At 37.3% G+C, this 26,113-nt stretch overlaps 1 protein-coding gene across 5 annotated transcripts in view; it reads right to left on the bottom strand.

Annotated features, from left to right (window-relative positions):
• LOC113081539 (probable palmitoyltransferase ZDHHC8) overlaps positions 1-26,113 on the bottom strand; it is a 56,351-nt gene that overhangs the window by 7,806 nt on the left and 22,432 nt on the right. Inside the window, exons 1-6 of one of the 5 annotated variants that reach the window (XM_026253617.1) lie at positions 9,349-9,415; positions 3,567-3,688; positions 3,262-3,419; positions 2,986-3,158; positions 385-487; positions 48-139 (exon numbers count right to left, since the gene is read on the bottom strand). In XM_026253617.1, the coding sequence (XP_026109402.1) occupies positions 48-139; positions 385-487; positions 2,986-3,158; positions 3,262-3,419; positions 3,567-3,603 (563 nt within the window). In that variant the 5' untranslated portion in view covers positions 3,604-3,688; positions 9,349-9,415. Of the gene's footprint in view, positions 1-47; positions 140-384; positions 488-2,985; positions 3,159-3,261; positions 3,420-3,566; positions 3,689-4,004; positions 4,567-4,629; positions 4,650-4,757; positions 5,308-9,348; positions 9,416-26,113 lie in introns of those variants that run through there. The other 4 variants (XM_026253615.1, XM_026253616.1, XM_026253614.1 and 1 more) reach the window with 4 other exon arrangements.

Genomic DNA, 26,113 nt, shown 5'->3' on the forward strand with positions numbered 1-26,113 from the left:
ATTACAGAATGAATACATCTGTGTGTGGAAGCCTGTTTTTTCTTTACCTAGAAGCAAGCGGACTGCATAAGACGTGTTTCACGTTGCCACGGAAACCCCGGGTGAATGGATTCACTCCTCCTCTGAACTTTCCTGTCACCTGAGAACAGACAGAGAGAGAGGAATCCTACTTACTGCAAACTGAAGAGTGTGGAAAACAACTGTCCTTGACCGACAGAACCGTGATGTGCGCTGACAATACCAGGCTTTGTAACAGATGGTTGGAAAGACATCAAGGTGATTCTGATTGGGTTTTCAACATGTGACCACAATTCTGCCTGCATAAGTGCGCATGTTGTTACACAAAACAGATTAAGATTTTAAGTGCCGTGTTATTTGGATCACCTGTTCGTTTGTGGTCCGTCCTCTAGCTACGAGAACCATGTGGAATCCAGTGAGGCCCATAACAGGGATGAAGAACAGGCCAGTCACACACATAATCACAAGCCTGGACAGCAGGAGAGTCAAGGAACCTATTGTGTTTTTCTGTTCTTGCTGAAAGAGAAATGCTGCACGAAGCTACAGCCAAGCAGAATCTTTTTGATTTTTAATACACAGCTGAGCACAGCAGAATTTTGAGCCAATGAGTTCTCACTGTGGGCGTGGCCACCCTGTCTTAAGGAAAATAAAAACTAAATACAAATAAAAGCTTATTAAAAATACAAATAAACACTGCCTTCAGCTGAAATTATGCTTAAAAACAACAACAAAAATAGTTTTCAGCCTAGAACATAAGAAGAACTAAAATGAATGATTCAATTGTTGTCAGATGCTACTGCTGCTTTCTTATCGAAAATTATTTATTTGAAATAAAAATCATCTGCGACATAAAGATCTTTATTGTAGGGGTGTAACGGTACACAAAAATCACAGTTCAGTACGTACCTCGGTTTTAAAGGGGGGGTGAAATGCTATTTCATGCATACTGAGTTTTTTACACTGTTAAAGAGTTGGATTCCCATGCTAAACATGGACAAAGTTTCAAAAATTAAGTTGTACGTTTGAAGGAGTATTTCTGTTCCAAAAATACTCCTTCCGGTTTGTCACAAGTTTCGGAAAGTTTTTTTCGAGTATGGCTCTGTGTGACGTTAGATGGAGCAGAATTTCCTTATATGGGTCCTGAGGGCACGTTTGCTGGAAGAGCGCGCGCTCCCATATAGCAGAGCAGAGAGAGCAGAGACATTCACTGTTCAGAGCGAGAGCGTCGCGAAATGTCACAAAAGGAGTGTGTTTTTGGTTGCCAGGCCAAGACAACCCTGCACAGATTACCAAAAAAAAACAGCATTAAGGGACCAGTGGATGGAGTTTATTTTTACAGAGCATCAACGGAGTTATGCAAGTGTTTGTGTTTGTTCCCTGCATTTCTAAAACGCTTGTTTTACAAACAAAGCCCAGTTTGACGACGGATTTGCGTATCGTTTATTTCTTAAGGATGATGCAATCCCAACGAAAAAGGGTCACGATTGTGTGCTGGAACCGCGGACGGTGAGTAAAACTGCTTCAAATATCTCTGCCTCCTTGTTAGTGCGTCCGCCTCCCATCGGAGACCCGGGTTCGAGCCCCGCTCGAGCGAGTCCTTGCTGCTGCTGCTCTCGTTCAGTTTCAGTCTTCACAGCTGTCACAGCTTTCAAAAGCTCTCAACGCAACTGGCGCTCGTGATTCTTTAGCTCCGCCCACACGTCACGCCTCCAGGCGCTCGTGTTTTTCCGGGAAAAATCGGTACAGACTATCTTTCTCTTATGAATATAATAAAACTAAATACTTTTTGGAGTTATGAAGGATGCAGTACTACTCTATAGGTACTCAAGATTAACAGGATATTGAGTGAAAACGAGCATTTCACCCCCCCTTTAAAGTCACGCTTCGGTTAATTTTCGGTACAGTAAGGGAAAGAAATGCAAACATTAAACTGCAGGTTGTTTATTACTATACTCTTTTTTTTTTTTATACTTAAAAAAAATATATATATATAAAATAAAAAAAAGAATAAGAAATAAAATACTGCTGCAAAGTTCTCCACTAAATAAAATACTCTCAGTCTCAAACCAAAATCATATAATAAAATATAATGAAAAATATAAATAAATAACTATGATTACAGTGCAAAATTACCAGTCCCAGCTTGTAGGCCTGCTTCACCAGAACCGTGCCTGATGCGGCGCTGGCGTGCTGCTGCTGTAGAGGGAGGCCGCCGACAGACCAGGTTCTTGTCTTCATGACAACAATATCAACTTTTTTTACACACCTACGCCTACTGATAAAGGACACCGTCAACAGTATAGACGGCAAAATAGAGTTTGTTTGACAGGTGCAATATTTGAAAATCGATAATTATTTATTTATTTTTTAAATTACATTAATATCTGAATTGATGTCAACCAATAGACTTTCAAATATCAAAATGTCATGAATTAATATGTATTTGTATACAAAATGACATATAAACATATTTTTAGCATGCACGTGTTTTCCGCGTGGCTCAGTCTGCAAGCTCTAACCTGTTAACATGGGAGCCGAATTAAAAACAAACACGCCACGCGGCTGAGACGCTTGCGCCACGCATCCAGTGTGTTGCCAGCCGAATCAGCTGCAGGGCGGGATTTGCGCTGAACGTGGAGACTTCCGCCACTTAATATGTTCATTTGGAAACACGAAAATGTACTTATGTTCCGCGCACAAAATATTGCATTGCGTCATTCGGTACACATGTGCACCGTATCGAAAGTCCTGTACCGAAATGGTCCGGTACGAATACACGTACCGTTACACCCCTACTTTATTGTCATTTCAATGAATGTATCCTTGCTCAATAAAATGACCAATTTCTTTAAAAATAGAATCCTATTTCTGAACAGTAGTGTATAGCCACTGCCACACATTTATTAAATATAACTAAATGAGCTTTCATCATAGTTGCTATCATAATTGCTTCTCATTGAAGGATACGTCACAGTGGTGTGGAGCGCACTCAGACTCTCAAGGTGGTGTAAGACAAACAGCAGGCCAAAGGAAAACACGCCCACCATGTGAACACTTAGAGACAGCAGAAACAAGAAGAAGTAACGATAATTCCTCCGGCCTATGCAGTTGTTCACCCATGGGCAGTGATGGTCAAAGTCCTACAGTGAGAAGAAAAGTATGTGTTTGTTTGTGAGAGCGCTGGCATTGTGATGATTTTATATGAGGCAGGAATGTTGGTCTGTGTGTTAGTATGCATCTCACCTCCACACAGTTGTCACACACACTGCAGTGTGAGCAGCGAGGAGGTCTGTAGAAGTGGCACGTGGCACACCACTTCATCCGGACCTGAATTCCCTTTATCTCAACGTTTTTATAAAGCGGAGCTCGGAAATCATCGTCTTTGTCTTCGTCCTCATCCGCTGGGAAACAGACATTTCAGTGTTCACATCAATAGTGTGTGTGACTTGCAATTTTCAGAACGTTCTAATCAAGAACCTACTGTTGGATCTCCAGACATGTGAAACAAGAGAATGGATGGAGAAACCTAAACTACGACCGGATCATACCTCTGGGAAAGACTCCAGGATCCATGAAGGTGGCCATGCTGAAGTTGGCCAACACAAATAGAAAGACGATGCCATTGTATAGAGGCACAACAGGAGAGATGGCTTTGGTTAACCACGGACACCTGAGAGGATACGAGAGAAACAGAAGAAGGATTATCATCTAGAATGCTAAAGCTCAAAAGACCGCCCTGTGGTAGTTCAGGCTTTTTTTTCTGAACATCCATGTTCATTCCTGCAATATTTTTGCAACAGAGAGATTCATGCAAACCTCAGAAAACTTCTGAACCTTCTGGCGGATCAATGACAGAAATAGTCAAATGTAAATCAAAATCAAATGTAAATCAATCAAATGTGTGTGTGTACACTGCCAGCTCTACATCGTGATATCTGTCAGCCACTGGCGATGGATGATGGTAACGTCTGTCGACCCAACCCTACCGTTTATGCAGGAAAGCAACTACCAGCGCCCGATCCACGACTAGTTGTCCTACCATAGCTTTTCTCATAATACACCCTCTGACCGGGCTCTGCTCAGGTTTTATTTAACAGGCAGAGCCAAGCATATATATATTTGTGCACTTCTAAATTTGAACCCCTATTGGAGTCTATTACACTTCTTGTAGTCTTAAAGAACAGGACTTTTTCTGGCCAAGAACCACCCACCCAGACAGGAGGACTCCATTTGACTGACGTCTAAAGTGACCAAGCACATTTATTTTGGTTTCTACATGTCATCTAGGGGTAGATAAATCTATAATGCATTCATTGTATGACCACTATGCAACCATTCAAAGAACGTTTCAGCAGATTACATTTCTGCGTATTGAAGCAACAAGGCACTCAAGGCCATGCTTTAACAGTGATTTGACCGGATTGATTTGATACAGACAGCACTGTTCAACAAATAAGCACATTTAATTATAGTACCAATTAGAATAATGAAAATATTGTTTAAGTAGTCCAGTCCATTAAGTAAGTTACAGTCCATTAGCCTAACTGCAGGAGTTTATTTTTGCCAAGCAACAGTTATAAAGGCTATTCCATACAGGAGCTTCGAACACACCTCATCCAATCAGAATTTAAAGCTAGAATGATCCATAACTCTCTATCCACTCCTGCTACCTCTATTCTCTCTCGGCAGGCAGTAGATCACACTAATATTCTGTCGAACCCTGAGGGAAAAGCACTAACTCATAGTCCGTCTGCATTGGAGGAATGCCAGGCTCCTTGGATAGCTGAAGGCTGCCACCTTTATCTCACTGATTCGATATTCCATTCAGTTTTCTATTCAGTTCGCCGTTTTCTTCATTTTAATCAGAGACCTAACAACGACACTCCTGAGAATACAAAGTAGTAATGAAGTGGAAGGTGAGAATGATAAAGAGTCCAGATGCACCCCCCTCAGACACAACAGAGCAAAACTGATGGAATAACTATTCCTTCATGTATAATCCAATCACAAACAGACGACCTCAGAATCAATCCACGCTGTGGGCAAAGAAAAAAAAAGACCAGTTTTATCGGCCGCGTGAGTATCTCCTTGGGGGTAAACAAGAACGTCAGGGGAATTATGGTATAAATAAACTGCCTGTGAAATGCATTAACCCTTGATCTGTACAGGCCCTTCATCTGAATGACAGTTCAGAGATTTTTATTAGGTTAAGGTGGTTACATTATTTCTTAGTATAATGTATTTCTTGCACATCAATCCCAAGAACAGACTAAAGGCTTGTTGGCCACACAAAGAAACATTTTAACAGTGAGAATAAGAAATGTTTCCAGAGCAGTAAATCAGCATATCTGAATGATTTCTGAAGGATCATGTGACACTGAAGACTTGATAAAGCAGTTACCATAATAAAAATATTAAAACCAAAAATGTATGTATTGATAATGTTACTTTAAAAAAAATGTATTAATTAAATGCTATCCTTTTGCTAAAAAAAAACAAGAACAACTGACAATGACAGCAACTGTCAAGTCAAGAGAATGTTCCGATGTAACATGCTTAAAAGCGTATGTCAATTGTGTGAATGTAAATGTATACTCTTCTGGGGAACACTTTCGGATGTAGTAAACGATTTCTATGCACCTTGTTTTGTGGAAAGAGGAATTTTCATATTGAAGCCCTCTACAAAGTGTTGCACACTATATTGGAAGCACATTCTCATTTATTGGCAAGAAAAGCTTCTGAGTCTCTCATTGGACATGAAGCAACAAGTCAACAAATTCATCAATCTGCTCTATGAACATAATTTTGTTGAGAGCCAAAATGTCATAGTATGCCTATTAAACAACATAACTAAAAATATTTATGAAACAATCTGTGCTTTATTTCTTAAATCTGTTCTCCATGGATGCTCCCTCTAAAGATCAAACCAGCAAACCTTGTGTAAGTGTGTATCCTAAATCAAGCATTTACACACTCCCCTCTCTAGCATGATCCCCTTATTGTAGTGTAAATTACACAGGCATTTTAACAACCCACGGGCTGTGCTGGAGGGGTGTATAGTAGGTTTAATTTAGGCCATTCCTTGCAGTGTGTCTAACGCCTAGCTGCTACAAACATTAGCATATCTATGCCAGAAGCAATCGCTCTAAGGAGCCATCTATCCAAGTGGATTATAATATGCCGACGATATCAATATAGATAAAAGGAACAACCCTGTCAATAACAGCTTTAGGGATGAAAAAGCTAATAAACCCGTGCTAGTTAATTCATAACTATGATTGTGAGATAAACAGAAAAAATACATTCAAAAATGCTAAAAACATGCAGAAAAAGAGAGAGACAGACAGACGTTGCGACCCCAACAATTCTAGTAATTTAATAGATGTAGCAATAATTATAATATATATATAGGAGAGAAGCTATTTATTAGTGGTGTGGCGCCTGATATTACAAACTTACAGTTGTAAAATTAAATGAAAGAATAATAATGATTAAAAAAAAACATGCTAGAAACTGTGCAGGGAAAAAAATAGAGAGATGGACATCACAGCCCCAAGAAATAATTTAAATGATTATTTAATAATTTACATATACATTTAATACTTATATAATAATAATTGTTATAGATGTCTTAACCACCACTAATCAATGTTTTCTGCTGGGATCTGACCTGACAGAAAGTCACCAACCCCCCCAAACCTCCCCCTTCCTGTAGTAAAGAAAGTGACGACAGAGATCCCACTGACTAGAAAAATTACGAATCTAAGTCCTAAAATAGAGGAAAAAGCTTCTGAAGTTCCACCTATCATATCCACCAGAAAGTTTCTTTATTGAAAATAGAACATCAATGCTTGGTATATGTTTGTTGTGGACACTTTTGTCCTCACATTTTCTGCATGGATGCCATCATTCGGCTTGCAGAGATAAGGTAGTCTTCACAGCTGAATTCACATCTCTGTTCTTGTTATTCCAAAGCACTCTGGGCAAATTAGTGAACCATAGGAGTCCTGTATCTGCAATAAATACTCCATTGCTCAACGTGTATGAAATTTGTGTATTATACTGGAGCAAAAGAGTCCAGAAAAAAAAAAAGATGATGGTGATGGACTTGAATGCAGGAGATCATTAATCAGTCAAACAGATGCTTACTGAGGGAATGTTGAGGCGCTAACGTGTGGTGAACAGATCCACCCTGGAGCTTCTGACAACAGAGAAATGAAACATGTTATTCATTTAAAGGACTTCCTGTACTAAAAGAAAAATGTTTGCCCTACATTTCCCTCATTAGAATCTTATGAAAATAAATGACCACTCCTGAGAGCAAGGTAGTGTGTGCGTCTGGGTCCAAAATTAACACCTGCCAAGCTTCAAATGGCAGTTAAAGTGCAATTTTAAAATGCAACTTCAATTGTTTAAAGGAACAGTTCACTCAAAATTTAAAAGTGCTGAAAATGATCTCAACCTCAGGCCATCCAAGATGAACAAGATGCAGTGAGAAACGCAAACACAGATCAACCCTATATTAACCCACTGGCAGACACATCTCCCCTACACACTTTAATATTAAAGCATCAGTCAAAACACACCCGAAGGGAGAAAAGCTCCCACAGATACAGCCACAATGCCGTGAACACAAGTCAAAATTTACAGAAGAACTATTCCCCGCATAATCTCACCAGTCTAAAAACTACAAGCACAATACCACTTGGTACTCAATAGGCATTATTGAATGTGATCCACATCAAAGTGATTATCTTCACCGCTAGCCCTTTAAACAATTTAATAATGAGAGTGAATCCGCCATAAATAAGGTCACAAAGGCCCGCCGGTCTATTAATCATGCTCTGAAAGGACATCCAGCTCTTTCCCTGCAAAGATCTGCTTAAAACAGTAGAATACCCCCAACAACAGCATCTTAAACTGGTCTGAGCTAAACAGAGGGGTGAATTTGAACAAATACGACTGGGTCAGATTTAGCCCTGAAGGAATCAGTCCCAAACATCCTCACCAACAGCCTCCGTAAATATCTTGAACCATCATATCCTTAAAGACTCGATGCAAGTTTATACACATCCACAGGTGTGCCGCTCAAGCACACACACGGTTACATTTAAGTTCTGTCCTGACAGTGCATATCTGAGTGGCAGTTGTTGGCTATTCTCACACACATTCCTTACCAAGCATATTTTAAGCCCAGACTGCAGCTGCTGTGGTTACATGCGTGGCAAATCTCGGACAGTCAAAACCAGGCCAGACATCGAAAGCAGGGCAGATTCGTGTAGAAACAACTACAGATTATACCGTTTGATCTTTTTCTCTTCAATGTCTTGCTAATTTAATTGGTGTCAGCTCTGATTTAAGCATCCCATTAAAAAAATAAATAAAAAAAATAACAAATTGACTATTATCCTTAATAAATGTGCTGGGTCTTTATCAGGATAGATTGTAGTTTTTATTTGAGTAATGACTGCGAATACACTTATAATGTTACAAAAGATTATACACTTATAATACACAAAAGATTTCGGTTTCAAATAAATGCTGTTCTTTTGAACTTTCAATTCACCAAAGAATCCTGAAAAGGATCACAGTTTCCACCAAAGTATGAAGCAACCATTAAAAACATTGATGATAATAAGAAGTTGCATACGCATGACACCGGCACCTTAAAATGATTTTTAAAAGCTCAGCTGACACTTGACACAAAATTCGGCTTTGTCATCACAGGAACAAATTACATTTGAAAATATTGGCTAATAAAATAGAAAATTGTGACATAAAATTGTAATAGTATTTCACAATATTACCATTCTAATTGTATTTTTAATCAAATAAATGCAGCCTTGGTGAACACAAAATATTACCAACCTCAAACTTTTGATTGGTAGTGTAAGGAAGATTAGAAAGCATATAGCAAATCATTTAATTAAGTAAATGATTCAGTCACAGACAAAAAGACTCTCATACTCACACCACCTCCTGGCCTAATGGTGAACTTGCTAGAAACTGTCACTGAATAAATCAGAATAAATCTCTCTGACGCACTGATTTAAAAGATTTGAGTAACTAGTTCTTCAAAACCTTCAGCAAGCACACATGAGATAAGAATAAAACCCCATCCATTCTCCCGACACCTAGGCATTTAGATGGGCTTGGAGAATGACTCAGATGGAGTAGCTGCCAAGTACTGGGACTTAATATCTCCTTTCTCCTTGACCTTAAGAGACACAGTATTTATTTGTGTCTTATCTACTAAAACTACACATATTTGTCATTTGCACACTAACACGAGTATCCAGATACACACATGCAATCTTTCTTCAAACATACCGTTGAATAGTTTCAAGTAGTTGGAAAACAGTCCTCAACCATTTTCTAGCCACTTCCTAAACGGAAGTCCAGACAGAATGAGCCTAAGTGAGAGAGGGGGAAAATCTGAACCGTCAAGCATTGTTTACTCAACTGCTGCTAAGTGTCAGACTCAATACAGCTGAGTGTTTGTGATAAGATAAGGTCTAGGAGACAAATACCAGCATTTCTATAAACCTGTTCAACAGAATGAAGAGGTCAAAAGTCACTGTTCTAAAAACTGATGTGTGTCCACCACATTTTTCATAACACTACACACACACACATATGGTGTTATATATTTTTTTAATCTTTTCTTTCATTGAGATGCTATGACATTTCCATTCATATACCACATGAGCACCATAGCTTAATATGTCAAGAGTGTGCTACCCTCTATGCCACAGCTCTGACATTAAATACTGTCAGTTTGGCTCTGTTCTCATTGTGTTTTTGATTAGTGCATGAGTAGGTCTGTTCCTGGATCATTTCCCACCGAGTTACACAATCACGTTTTGGTCTAGCAGAACTTCTTTCCTTCTGATTTACTGCTTTCTCAACATAGCTTCACGCATATTAAAAACACATTAGGCCCGATCTACACACACTACGCCAGCACACAAGCACATATAGTGGGAACAGAATCATTGCGAGCATGTACAGAGCAGGAGACTGATTTACTATCACGTTTGACGTTGGACGTTTCGCTGCGGTGGAAAACAGCAATTTATCGCAACACTCGCTGTGGTAAACTGCATCTGGAACACAAATGTGGCAGAACAGTACATCCTTTGATAAATATGGCTGTAATGTTGACTAAAATGTCTTCACATAGGAATAAAAATGTGCACAAATGCACTATGAATTAAAGAAGATCGCAAGGTTAAAAAATACTAATGGTGACAGCTTGGTAAGATTACCTTCCTTCCTGTCTGTTTGCTCATGTTGATCACACACCTAAATTAAATGAGACCATCCAGTTGGATGTTTCTGTATGTAATAAAAAAGACTGCAGAAGATATCGCCTGTCATGGCCTGCATCATCAAAGCAAGGCGGGGGTGAGGGAGGGAGATAGACCATCAGAACAATGAGGAGCTTTCACAGGCTGTGGGCTGCTAAGAGACACAATAACTCCCTTTAGCAATCAGGACTCACAACAGACAGTCTATCCATCATGAACTACAGAGGGAGGGATGAAGATGTGGAGAGAGAAAGATCGTATAAGTCTGTGAATATGATTATGAAGCAAAAGAAAATGCTTTAAGTTGTATGATTGGCTCTGCTCCAACAGATCAGAACTAGCTACTTAAAACTATGAACACACAAACACACACAAAAACGTGATCTGACTTGATTGCTTACTTGTAAAAAAGGAAACAGTCTAATGAATGATGTGCTGAACAAAGATATAGAGAAAGACAGAATTAAAGAACAACATATAGAAGTATTCATAGTCCAATAATTAGACTCAATGTGCTGGATGTGCTCGGATTGTCCAAAAGGTTGACGTAAAGTGGCTTTTCTAGGAACAATGAAATGACAACCATCTGAAGTTTGAAACTCCCTGTCAGATGTAACATAGGGTAAATTGTGTTTTAAGAGACTGGTTAAAATGATTACTGTGTGTGTGCGTCTGAACCAATATGGTATATGGTCATGTAAATGATGTTATTTTTCAAAAGTACTAGTCATTTATTTGCGTATAAGACTTTTCTAAGAGAAAAAATTGTGCACGCACCTGTAATTAAAGGCTAAGGCATTGCTGAAAATCTGCAATATGATATAATCTCTACTACTAACTTTATGACAGTCTAAGTCTTGCATCAACAGTCTAGAAATACATCTAAAATTCTCAAATAAGCATATTTTGCAAAACTCAGCAAATGTAGGTACGGCGTTCCGACTTACTGTACGAATGCGTGGCACAACTTACAGTAAGTCAGAAAAAACAACTATATAGTTATAAATAGCTCACCACACGTGCCTGTTCAGACACACATGGTTTTCAAGTCAAGTGTGCCAAATTAAGTGCCAAATAAGCTGGCATTTCAGTGAGCTACAACAAATGTGTGAAGCTCAGAGCATCCAAAATAGAAGATAGCATTGCCCAAATTGGCATTAAATTTCAAGAATGAATCAGGACTGTTTCAATGGCCATACCCAAACATTCAAACACATGCTCCTCATCTGGCATGAGTAATTGGCCACATTCACATAATGTTCAAAAATATCTCCCCATATGTGCGTTCTACTTTTATACTATAAGGGACATGCAGCCTCTCTCTCTCTTTCAGCCAATCTGATCTAACTCCCATAATGTTTCAACACCAAGCTGAACCTACAGTACACACACACACACACACACACACACACACACAGAGAGAGAGAGAGAGAGAGAGAGAGAGAGAGAGAGGACACCTCCTTATGCCCAGAATAACCCTTTGCTTCCTGTTAATCTCTGCTGAACAGGTGCTGCTATTTACAACATACAAATACATTCATTCCAACAGAGGAATGAGGGACAGTGAGACGGAGATGGTGAATGACATGAACAAAGCAGAAGAGAAAGTCTCATAACAAAGATAGAGAAATCTCTCTCTCCAGCAATCTCATCTCCAGCCTTCTTGGCAATAAACTGTGTACTCCAAACAAAATAAAGCAGAAACTGTCAAACGAAAAAGAAAAGCAGTCCATAATGTTATACATTGTTGTTAGCTAGAAAAGCTAAATTTGTCAAAGCAAAATTTAAAGGTGAATGTTTTGAGAATTGTACATCTTATAAACCAATTGAGATTGAAAGATTGAGGGACAGACACTATAGACAGATAAAGAGATAGATGGACAGAATTACAGAAAAATAAACAGAATGATAGTCGGATGGATAGTTAGAACGATAAGACTACAGACAGACAGACAGACAGACCAACAAAGACAGAAGGACAGATAGAACAATAGATAGACAGAACAATAATAATAAGAGAGATAGAAAGATAGAATGACAGAACAGAGAACGATAGACAGATGGAGTGACAGATAACATTAAAGAAAGATCGAAATGACAGACAGAACACCAGAAAGATAAAAATGACAGACAAAACACTAGAACAATACATAGCACAGAAAGACAGACAGACAGAGAACATGAATATATGCAACAGGTGCAACCGATAAGAGATGATGTTGAATAATGTTTTTCTTTAGCTGAGATTTATGGATAAAACTGCATGACCACAGCAGTCAATTTTACACAGGAGATCTTAGAGTGTTTAGGCACTAAAGGCTATTATGTTCAACAAACCAGATATCCTTGACCTGAGTGACTCAGAGAGTGTGAATATTATGCAAGATAGATAATCTGAGTGCGTGGTCAAGTCAAGACACCTTTATTTATATAGCACTTTATACAATACTGATTGTGGCAAAGCAGCTTTACAGTGTCAAATAATTCAAGAGGACAATGACAAAAAAGTCATTTATCCAGCTAAAGTCAGTTCATTGATGATTCAGTGATGTCATCATCCAGTTCAGATCTCTTCCAATAGTGTCTGTGCAGTCAGTCAGTCGTCCCCAACTAAGCAAGCCAGAGGCGACAGTGGCATGGAACCAAAACTCCATCGTGTCAGAAATGGAGAAAAAATCTTGGGAGAAACCAGGCTCAGTCGAGGGGGTAGTTTTCCTCTGGCCTGATGAAATCAGCATGGTGTGGTTTAATTCCAGGCTGCAACACCGGTCAGATTGTGCAGAGGACTTTTCTGGTTCCTGTGGTCTTGTGCTGGTGGTCATCAAGGTGATGAGGTCTTCTCCGTGGATCCTTCTCTGGGGCGCTCACTCACACAGACTGAGGAGGGCAGTTATTTGTAATGTGAACATAATAACTGAAGGAAAAACTAGATTTTGCATCTTATGAAGAAAAAGTACTACTTGCACTTGCAAATCTGGCCATGTGTTGTACGGGTTTGCCAGCGTGTTGCTAAACTCTGAGTGAGAGCTTTTTAGTGTGTTGCTATTGTTTCCTATCAAAAAGCGTGTATTTCCAAGCATGAGCAATAATTATAAATAGCCCACATATATATTTAAATCTCTGCCAGAACATGCTCAGAAATATTATTTGCGCAAACATAATGACCATATTTAATCAAAATAAAATCAAAGACACAGGAAGTTTGTTTCCTTTGAAGTTTTTGGTTTTAATTTGCATCTAAATCAATGCTGCCACGATATGATTTTGCATGATAAACCCATATACTCATTAAACAAAGCATGAATGTGTGAGGTGTCCTATCAATGCATAACAAAGGGTTAAATAGCACAAAAACGCCCACTGCAATTAGTGCAGCATGCAGACTTAACACAGCCTCTTGCAGGGAGAGTGTATAAAACTGAGAAGAGAAGGAACAGATGAGGAATGAACTTAATCACTGTCTCTCTCAGACCTAAATTTCCTCTCCATCTACTTTATCTAATCTACTCATTAAGAAGTGTCCGAGTCATATCCCCCACACAAGAACAGTAGGAAATCAGCAATGACGGCTCAGTGGAAATCTCTTCAGTCTCAAGCAGGAAGTGCATTTGTTCCAGCAGGAGATGCTGAAAGACGAGAGAGAGAAAGATAGACAGTTTACTCTGGCACTTCTGAAATCACCTCCTCTCTCTTTAGATCAGGATGATTGACATCTCACCTAGATCAACAACAAATCAAAAATGTGTCAACTCAAGTTAAAGGAATAGCACACGTGGAAATGAAAGTTTGCTGAAAATATATACTCACCCTCAGGCTATTCAAGATGCAGATTAATTTGTTTCTTCATCAGAACAAATTTGGAGAAATTTAGAATTACATCACCAATTGATTCTCTGCAGTGAATGGGTGCTGTCAGATTGAGTCTCTAAACAGCTGAAAAACATCACACAGTAATCCACATGACTCCAGTCCATCAATTACCAGCTCAATTTCCAAGTCCTCCATATTATTGCTTTCTCCAGCAAAAACATTTGTCTCATCTAAATCAGGAGAGAAATATGCACATATCAAGCACCGTGCAAGCAAAAACAGTCTACTGGATGAACCATTACTATGGATTACAGATTCATTTTTAAGATAGAAACAAGTTAAAACGCCTTAATGAAGGCCTTAATTTCTTACAAATTCAGAGCTTTTTGATTCACAAGACATTAATTGATGGACAGGAGTCATGTGGATTACTTTTCTGTAATATATTATAAATAAGCAAATGTTCAAGGAGAGCAGAGCACCATAAACTCAAATAAATCTAGTTTGAGCGACAAATGGAGAAAACGTGAAGACATGAAGACCACTGCGTGACTGCAGCATCAGCTGACGCTCAGCTGATCTTAACTCCTCCCACTACTAAAAAAATCACGGTTCGGTACGTACCTCGGTTTTAAAGTCACGGTTCGGTTCATTTTCGGTACAGTAAGGGAAAGAAATGCAAACATTAAACTGCAGGTTGTTTATTAATATGATCTTTTTTTAACAATTTGTTTACTTTTTTTATACTTTTTAATAAAATATATATAAAATAAAAAAAGAATAAGAAATAAAATACTGCTGCAAAGTTCTCCACTAAATAAAATACTCTCAGTCTCAAACCAATACCATATAATAAAATATAATGAAAAATGTAAATAACTATGATTACAGTGCAATATTACCAATCCCTCAGATTCCGTTATTGCGTTGGACCGATCGGAATTAAGAGCAAAGGTCTGTTTAAATGCCAACGGGAGCTGCGTTTTAATTACAATCATTTTTTTCCCTAGTTGTAGTGATGTTCACACTCGCGTGATGCCTAAAACCTTAGGCCGGTGACACACTGGCATATTGTACCTGTCAAACATAGTCTATTTTGCCGTAAATACTGTTGACAGTGTCCTTTATCAATAGGCTTTATATTTATGTTCAACAAGAAATATAGATATTGTTGTCGTGAAGACAAGATCCTGGTCTGTCGGCGGCCTCCCTCTATGTCACCTACAGTAGCAGCAGCGTGCCAGGCATGATTCTGGTGTGTAAAGACAAAGAAAAGGCAAAGCAGCTCTCACGCAACTGACACGCAGCAGAAACGCCATGCTCACGCCACACAGCCAGTGTGTCACCGGCCTTAGAATCAGCTGCAGGGTGGAATTTGCGCTGAACGCGGAGGCTTCCGTCATTTAATATGTTTGTTTGGAAACACGAAAATGTACCTATGTTTCGTACACAAAATATTATGTTCTGTCATTCGGTACATATGTGCACCGTACCAAAAGCCCTGTAACGAAATGGTCCGGTACGAATACACGTAACGTTACACCCCTAGAAGATATATAAGATCATCCGTACTCACACTTGCCATAGTCTGTCGCACAGACATGCACTTACCCTCCCCCATCCCCAACTCCCCCTTATGCAGATACATGATTATTAACTGCTCGCTTATGGAGACATATCATCTACCCTGCTCACATTGCTCAAATTGTTCAATAGTTCACAGTATTCACAGTACGGTGTTATGCTACTGGTATATGTAACTGCATATTAAAATATCTGGCAATGGGCTAGGTGCACAAGATGGCGCCGTGAGCTTCAGTGATGCGAGTGTGTGCATACTTCTGGTCTTGCGACGCTGGCATTTACTGTAAGGGAAACTTTAGATACGAAACTTGGTTAAATGTATACAATTAATAATTTTCAAATTTAACAACAGATAGTGGTATATCAAAAACATAGGGAAACATCCTCCCTACATTTTTGCGTACCTCTGTGTGAAAAATTCATCAACGTGGAGATTGCTTTATTCTTCTGTTGATTATGAGGATCAGCGTCAGGTTAATCAGTCCACAGGGATTTCTTCTTTCCAACACAAACTACTCAAATATACAATACATTTTCAAAGAGCTGATTTTGTTGTTACGTAAGATCAAGGTTTCTGACTGTCAAACGAGATGCACAGAGATTTCTGATAAAGCATGTTTTATTAACTTTATTTGATAACATAATTTATAACTGTAACTGTACAATTAAACAATGTAATTATGGTAGGTTTGCATTAATTAAAAGATCGCTGTTTTGATTCATGTGTTTTTATCAATGTTTATTTGTTTTTTGAAAGATCTGAAGCATATATCATTATATGTCTATGAGCAGAGCATGTATATTGTTATTATTTTGCATTAATTATCAGATAAAACAGATATTACAATTAGTCATGTATTAGTTAACGGTGTAAAATAATAAAATATGTTGTGAAAATAATGATGAAACAAACTGATGTATGTTCACAATGGAGAAATGGATCATTATGAAGATAAATCGCATCCAACGTTTCACGAGGTAAATATTTCATTAAAAAAAAATCAAACCTCAGTGAAGTTTTCCTGTGGATACTGTAGCTCAGACCCTTAAAAGTGAATCCTGCTGCCAAATATAAAGTTTAGGACCTCGACAATATTTTCACTCAAACAGAGTGGTCCTGACTGAAATATAAATGAAATCACCTTCAGCTTTCCCGAAAACTATACTCTCATAATAATATGTCATATGAATAACTGCCTCTGGTCCTCCCATAATTGCTCCCTTCCAGTTTTCTCAATTCAATATGTCTCAATTCTGACATTCTATAATGGTCTCCACTGCCCAAAGATCAGCCTCAGAGCTGTTCAATAAGATCTGATGAAAATAAATACACACTCTCTGTAACAGAAGAAATAACTGCAGGAAAAAAATGCCAAGCTTTATTTTCGCAGTGACAGGTTTTGGGTCAGAGGTTAAATGGCAATAAAACACATTCCTAAATGCCACATGGGAGACATTCTGACACTGTAATAAAATATCTTGCAATTTATTCTGGAGCCCAAATATATTGTAGACAGAAATTTTAGTCTAATCATCTTTCTTTCAAGAGCAGCATATTATCAGGTGAACAATTTGAGAGAAACTGCAAGAGCAGTATTGAAAATCTCTAATCACTGCTGAGCTTTCCCTTAACAAGTGATAATATATTAGCATAATTAAGAGCCAAATTTAGCAAAGATTTTACTGAGGGATGAGATACAATCTCAGGAATAGAAATACTCTTCAGATGTGCTCTCCTCATGGGTTTGTTTCACTTCAAAAACTCTGATGGTGCTTTAGTTAAAAGTAAATCTTGAGTCCCTTAGGCATCAGCAAGCAATTTTTCTCCACAAGTAGCAGTATGCAAAAAAACAACAACAACAACAACATTTTGTATGTAAATTATCTAGTTTTTGAATAACATACGATCTACTGGCATAGTTCAAGCTGGGAGAAGAATACACAAAATATCCAAAACTAAACAATCTCTCAAGAATAAGTTGGTTGTTAAGAACTAGTTGATAACATGAGGAGACATACTATTCAAATGTTTGGGTTTGGTAAAAAAAAAAAAAAATGCTACTATTAATAAGCAAACATGTTTTAATTTAATTGAGTTTGTAACAATCTGCATCAAGTTATTCATCTATTTTTGCCCCCTTTAAAAAGCTAGCCAATCTGATAAAACTGATAAATTCATTAAAAAATAAACCTAAACGCTCAAAAGAATTTTTATTTTTTTTTTCATCTGATTTGAGAATGCACTTTTAAGAATATATATAAAATATATAAATTATATAAATAATAAAAGAATACTTTTAAAATGTAAAACGTAAAACTTCAGGGTTTTGCCTGCATTACACACACACAAACACACACACACACACACACACACACACACACACACACACACACACACAGAAAAACACCTTGAAATACTCTCACAGCCTCACAGCAAGAGGAACCTCAGCGGAGACAGAGTGTTCAAAGCTGCACACAACTTAAAGACAGACAGAGAGACAAAGAGGAAAAAATGGATACTCTTGAGTACAGTGACATAACGAAGAGAACGACGGGAATGAAAGCAGGATTTTGGGAATTTCAGACATATTGTTCTGTAGGGACAGACAGTAGAAAGCGTAATATCTTCCCATGAGAAGAGTTAAAGGAGTCAAGGAATCATGAGGTGTGTGTCAAAGAGACGCTCTGCTTTCTCTCCCCGCAGATGCACACAAAAATAGGACACCAAATCTGAGCGCAAATGTCAGTGAATGCTGAGCTCCAGAGAGAGAAACAGTAGAGTGACTGTACACAGCCAAATCAGCACAAAATCTGAAAGAGATTGACAGACTTCACTTTTCTGTAGAGCTTTTATAGAAAGTTTCAGGACTTCAGTATTCACATGCTGTAAAACTTTATCAGTCCCCTAATAGAAATTCAGTTCTTTCAATATTCTGCACATTAACCAAAGCACAACGGGAGAAAATGGGGAAAATATTGGTTTATATAAAATTCAGGCTCACACAGATTCTTACTTTTAGTTATCAATAACACATTAGCACCAACTATTTAGAGTAGTGTAGTACTTTTTACCTTCATGGAACATATTCTATGATATTCTATCAGAAATAAATAAATAAAATGTATTTCAAACTCTGTTAGTAATATTTTTAAATATATTAAATATTTATAATATATTGAAATATAAAATAGTTATTTGAAATTGTAATAATTATTCACAATATTGGTGTTTTAAATGCATTAAAAAAATAAAATAAATAAATTGCAGCCTTGGTGAGCATAAAAATCTAATTTGCAAAACATGAAAAACATTTGAATGGTAGTTTAAATGCAAAACTAAAAAGACATACTGATATGCTTGAAATCAACAATTATGTTGTGTTTAAGCTGGCACACAACATTCCTACCTGTACATTACCTTTTAATACAAACCACACTTCTTCATCATAGCAATCATCTGGAAAATCTTCCCAATATGCCTATTCTTACTATTCAAAACACGCATAAGAGTCTCATTCATACTGAGGAACTCTTACGTTTGCAGCTGGAGGAGATGACGAAGGGATTTGCTTGGATCGTGGGACTACAGATCTGAGAACAATAACTCCTCTGCATGGGCACAATGGGAGGCACAGATTACTGCTGCACAATAGAGCTAACATGCATTGTTCATTGAAAATCTCTCAGTCTAATTCCCACACTACAGTACATGTGCCCCGAACCAACCGCACTTTGCAAAACACGTCACAAAGTGCTGATCATCTTATTTTTTTCCATCAGAAAAAAAAGAGTCAACTCACATGTTTGTTTTGTATTATTAACCTTGTTTAAAGAAATGGTTTACCTAAAAATTTAAATGTACTGACCGTCAGTCAGGCTAAGAGGTAGATGAGTTTGAATCAGAATAGATTTGGAGAAATGTAATATTTTATCACTTACTCACCAATAGATGCTCTGCAGTGAATGGGTGCCGTCAGAATTAGAGTCTAAACAGCTGATAAAAACCGCGAGCATGAGCAGCTGTTTCTTGTGTTCTGTCTCTGTTTCAGCAATGATGTGGAGGATAAGCATTGCTTGGCCAAATGCTCATCCAAAAACAATTAGTCAATGCAGCATGGGTTGAACATAAATTAATAGGACTGACTTTTTAATATAGTGGCCTTTCCGATAAAAACGATTCAAAGATTGACCAATTCATAATTTAGGCTTTTAAAAATCAGAAGTCAGAAAGAGCTTCATTGCCAAGTATGTTTACACACATAAGGAATTTGTCTTGGTGACAGGAGCTTCCAGTGCAAAAGAAAGTACAGACATTGTGCAAACAAAGCTAGAAATGGAAATATTACAGTGCACCTGTGAGCATAAATGCCCAACGAGCGACTAGCATCCACTCCTTCCCTTCCATTAGAGTCTCATCTGTCAGCAGAGCTAAATAATTGTATGGGGCACTTAACAGAATTACTCCAAATATTTAGCAAAGAGTAGCAGATGTTCAGCTGAGTGACAAAAAATACATCTGAAAGACAGACAGAGAGAAAAACAACAGAAAGAGAGAACAACAGACAGACAGAGAGAAATAACAAATAGTAAAAAAACAAAGCTCTTATTTTTTAACGATAACATGCAATATATTTTCCTTAAAAAATGTCAACTCCCTGCATTCCAGTTCATCAGTTATAAAAGCATCAGGTGGAGAGCTATGCTGCAAATCAACAATAACTCAACAGTGTCCACAACACAACCTGAAAGAGAACTGCTGCAGCTCAGCTCACACACCTCTAATCTAAAATAGTACTATATTACTATATAGTATTACTATATAGTAATCTAAAAGAACTATATGACCTCCACATAAAACAATCCTGAGATGGAATTTGCGAGTTCTTTAGAGTTCTTTTGCTTCAGTTCTTTAGAATTCAGATTTCAATGGGGAATGTCCCCTCACTGTGAGCATTCAATCGTTCATTTCATCTCACAAAGAGGCCCAGCGCTGCATTTCAACACTCTTCTTATCTACAGGCTACCTCAGCTTCCAAAGTAAAGCCTGAACGGCTAACACAAACTCTCTCTATCTCCGTCTCAAAAGGTTTAGCATGAATGAGGCTCTTTTGAGTGAAGCAGCCTTCCTCAGTGGAAACTATGACAGGCAAGAGTCAGCAGCAGGTAGGAGGCTAGAAGCCAGTTAGCCTTCCCTGTGAAAAAACTAAGAGAAAAAAAAAAGAACAAAAACACCCACAAATTTTTTTTCTATTATATTATTGTGTTGTGTATGTTCACATTTCAGGACACCAAACTTATAATTATGATCATATTATAATACAGTATGATTTTAGAACATAAAATATATTATAGTATTAAAATACAATAAATTCAAAATGGTAATTAAAACATAAGCAAACGGGCTTATACTTTAAAATGCAATTTTATATAATATAAATTATATTGATTCATGAATTATTTATTCATATTTAAAAAGGTATTTAAAACATGAGCAAACTGACTTGACAAACAAAGGTTACATTGTGTATTTTTGTATGGAACAAATGCACTTATTTTTAAAGATGGAATATTCCTGCCTCAAGAACTGAACACCTTTTAGACATTCAGAACAAGGTTTTACCAAAAAGTGATGCAAAACAATCTAGACTGAATAAATACAAGCCACCTTTACGACAGAAACAATTTTTTTTTTATAATTGTAGATTTTAAAGAGGACCAAGCACTATTCTCATGAATCGGTAGGCAGAGGAGTGTACATAAAAACACCCAAAGATTCTCCCTCGCTAAAGTCTAATGTGTGCTGTTCTCAGAGCAGAGCACTATTAAGGCACTACACCCAGTTTTATATTTTAAGTTTAGTGAGTCATGCCTTCCCATGAGACCACTCTCCCTATGCGAACAAGATCTGTCCGTTTTTGGGAATGACAAGGAGTGGAGTACAGAGAAAGCTGCATGCCATTCAAATATATTAAAAGCTTTCATAATACATCAGATAGTCTATATACACACATAATATTCATACCATCAGTTGTCCTTGCAATGGTTGTATTGCTGGAGAATTTAACATACCAGTATGTAAAGTTTTCATATCTGCATTTTGTCACCCAAATGGACTTGACAAAATCTGTATCTTCACGTTATGACGGATAACAGACACAGAATTTAGCATGCTTCGTATTTCATACTGGGCGCTGGGCTCACCATTTTCATGTCTTTACTCACTCACAGATTACTTACTATCTCTCACTGTGGTTTGTTTCAAAAGAAATAAAGGCACAAGTCCTCAACACGATGAATCATCAACTCAACAAATGAAGTGACTTTGGAATGATCTTAGATTGAGTTTCTTAAATATTGTAGTTACGTCATGATAACTCTGTGCAGGTTGAGCATATCACTTGTGTTTACACAGATCACTTGTGTTTTGTTAACACACGATAAGGGTCACAAATGACTATGAGAACTGCCCAGAGGTATTTTACATGACTGCTCTGCTGAAACATGATTATCAACGTGCTCTGCTAGATGTCAAAAAACATTTGGCTTATGTGTGCATAAGGGAATACTAGCAAATAAAACATGCCAGCATATTATATATATATATATATATATATATATATATATATATATATCCTGGCATGTTTTATTTGACTTATTTAAATATTTTAATTTTTTAATAAATAAATCAATATATAAAAAATAAATAAATGTTAATTTTTATTTATGTAATTACATTTTTCATTCTTTCATTTATCATGGCAATCTTTAAAGTCAAAAGGATCAGAAAAAGTATACAAATATATATATATATATATATATATATATATATATATATATATATATATATTTTTTTTTTTTTTTTTTTTTTTTTTAGCTGACTAATGAGATTATGGACGCAGAATGGTTATTCTGAAGAAAACGTATGGCATTGTTTAGAAGTTTTTCACAGTTTGAAACACTGAATGAGTGATTATATGAGACATTTCAGTTAGATACGTGTGACTTCAACTTAAATGATGTGATCGCAAATCAATCAGGAAAATAAGTAATTACATGCAATTTTTGCATTTTAGGCGCAGTCTGGTAGTATGCCATTCCAACATTGCCATAGTCCATGGTTCAAGACAAGTTGACACGAGTGGCCAGTCAGAAGGTACAAAATTTTTTTTTTCCTGCAATACCAGGAACAAACTCAGGTCAGCTGTTTTTTTTTGGAATCCTGTCACCAAGCAACTGCTCTATTTGTGGAAACATGTCATATTCAGTTTCATTCAAACTTTGCTTGTCATTCATTAAACTTCAGAATCCTTCATCCAGTTGAAATGAATAATCCATAGATGTGGTAATCACTGCTAAACACATAGGCTAACAAAACCTTCATTAATGAGCTGTAGGTCCACTAATGCACAGCAGATCTAGAGCTGAACACAGGTCACATTTAATACCCAGTAGGTAATGGAAAAGAGACAGACAGAGCGGGTGGAGGAAACATGAATAAGCTGACAAAATATGTTCCATCACTGCATCTGTTTTTCATTATAGATAAAAAAAAGAGAACAAAATAATAAAATGCCCCCCACCCCCCCCCACACACACACACATACAAATCACAAAGTCCTGAGATTTCATCCGAGACCATTTATTATCACATGCAGGAGGTTTGACACCATGATGGATGTCAAGTGTAAGAGTTTCAACAGGCTGTCTGGAGATTTTAATTAGTGACCCAAAAGCCTTGCACTCCACTTCCGCTCAGAACCCATCCATCTTCACAGAGAGGAAGAGAGAGGGATGGCAGAGAGGATCTGTATTCAAACCAGCTGCGTGACTGAGCCGTCGACAGGAAAAAATAAGAAGGGAGACGAGGGACTTAACTACAAGAAAAAGAAAAATGGGGAAATCTGTAATGAGTGTCAAGATGCACTCCCACCTAACATTAATTTATGATTACAGGGTCCAAACTGAGATAAAGTGGTCTCTGTTTATTCTCAGTTCAAAGTGTGTTCTTCATGTTAACCTTGTTAACCCATTTAGTCTGAGTACATGATTTAACAACATTAAATTGCCATAAAGCAGCCACAAACTTAATACACACAAATTCCTCAGAGAACAGACTGGGGTTAATATTCTTGCTCAAGGGCACAATGGTGCTCACTCTTTGGGAACTGAACTAGGAACCAGCCCTGAGTGGTAACCCCTAAACTCCACCACCCACAATACTTTAACCCTTTACTGATTAAAAATGTCATACGGAGGCAAGACATCAGCCAGGAAAGTGAAAGGTAGCTAAAAACAAAATAAGGGAATGAAGCTATTGAATGAAAAGCAGACAGAGAGACAAAAAAAGTATAATTAGAAATAGAGTATCTACAATAGATGCAAGCATCACACTGTTCCAAAACAACAACATATTATCATAATAAAAAATAAATTAAAAAAACACTTTGTATGCATAAAATTATTCTAATCTTCTAAAATGATGCAAGTACATTTTTATACTGAAAGTGAAACTGACGTGACATACAGCCAAGCATGGTGACCCATACTCGGAATTCGTGCTCTGCGTTTAACCCATCCAAAGTGCACACACAGCAGTGAACACACACACACCGTGAACACACACCGGGAGCAGTGGGCAGCCATTAATGCTGCAGCGCCCGGGAAGCAGCTGGGGGTTCAGTGCCTTGCTCAAGGACACCTAATCATAGTATTGAAGGTGGAGAGAGCACTGCACATTCACTCCACCCACCTACAATGGATTGATGGATTGTAGTAGAATTTAATTAGAAATTTAATAAATTCAAAACTGTATTTTACTGTTGAAGTATTGAGTGTCTAAATGGGTGCTCTTGAGACACACTGTCATACAAATTTTTGGCGTTTATTTATTTATCCTGCAAGGATGAATTAAATTAATTAAAATTCACAGTAAATACATTTACAATGTTATAAAATAATTCTATTTCAAATAAATGCTGTTCTTTTAAACTTTGTATTCATCACAGAATCATGAAAAAAAGTATCTTGTTTTCACGAACATTACACAATTCAACTGTTTACTAAATTATTAATAACAGTAAAACTTGTTTCTTGAGCCTCAAATCAGCATATGATTCCTGAAGGATCATTTGACACTGAAGACTGGAGTAATGGCAGCTGAAAAGTGAAAACTAACAGAAATAAATTAAATTTTAAAATATTCTGTTATTCTAAACGCTAACTATTTCACATGTTTTTACTGTATTTTTGATTAAATAAATGCAGCTTTAGAGAGCATTAGAGACTTCCTTGAACAACATAATAATAATGATAAATGAAAAAAACTTACTGACCCCAAACTTTTGATCATTAGTGTAGGTTAAATTGTAACAAAATTGTAAAAACTTGAAATTCCTCAAACAGCATAAAATCCACCATTATGCTGGGTAAACAGTGCCTCATAAATGTCAAACTGAGTATTTAATGGAGGGAGAACAGAGGTGAACAAGGGCATGCATTTTCCTGACCCTGAGGGGTGCTAGCTTACCATAAACAGCCAAAACACGCATGCTCAGGAGAATTTTCACAAGTCCTGACCTTAGTTTGACTCTCTGAATGGAGGTCAAACATCATGACATTAACATTGTAGAACAGAATAAGAGCATAAACAATAAAAAAACAGGAGAAAGCACTTTCCATTTTCTGCCTGCTATTATTCTGAGCTGTGAACTCAAGTCACCTGAGTCAGTGGCTTGACCGATGTAAGATAAGTCCCTCTATGGAAAGTGCTGACACGGATGTTAAATTACAATAGAGCAGACGGAAAAACAGATCAAAACATCCGTCAGACAAGAAAAAGATCTGTAATATCAAATACCAACAAAAACAATATGAGATTCACCAACAATAAAAAAGACTATAGTCAAGTTGGACCACAAATATAGATTCAATCATGCAGATACTCTGCCCGCTGTCTGATGTGAAGGTTTTCAACAAATTACTAGGCAGGATGTATAATAGGGTTTATCTGTATAATAGGATAAGATATAAAATCCTCTCTAAAATGTCTCTGTTGTGACAGGGCGAAAAACTACAGATGAGCAAAAGGGTTGTTGGTAATTTGTTAGCAACTCATTCAGCCAAAGTCTTTAACCAAACCAACGCAGCAGGCTTGTTCTGGGAGTTTTGTGTGGCTAACCTTCCCCTTCATTCAGTGGTATACAAAGAACAAAACACTAATTTTGAGAAAAAAAAATAAAAAAAGATTTTGGGTGCTGAACTAACAGAAAACACTTGAAGAAATAAAATATAGTAGAAAGGAACATATCAAATGCTTATTAGTTTAGTAACAGTACACGTTTGTCTTAAGGGCTGTTATTTGTTATTAATTTTTATTCAAGTGGATTCCCAAT

Source organism: Carassius auratus, unplaced genomic scaffold (assembly GCF_003368295.1).
Source record: "Carassius auratus strain Wakin unplaced genomic scaffold, ASM336829v1 scaf_tig00034585, whole genome shotgun sequence".
NCBI classification, from domain to species: domain Eukaryota; kingdom Metazoa; phylum Chordata; class Actinopteri; order Cypriniformes; family Cyprinidae; genus Carassius; species Carassius auratus.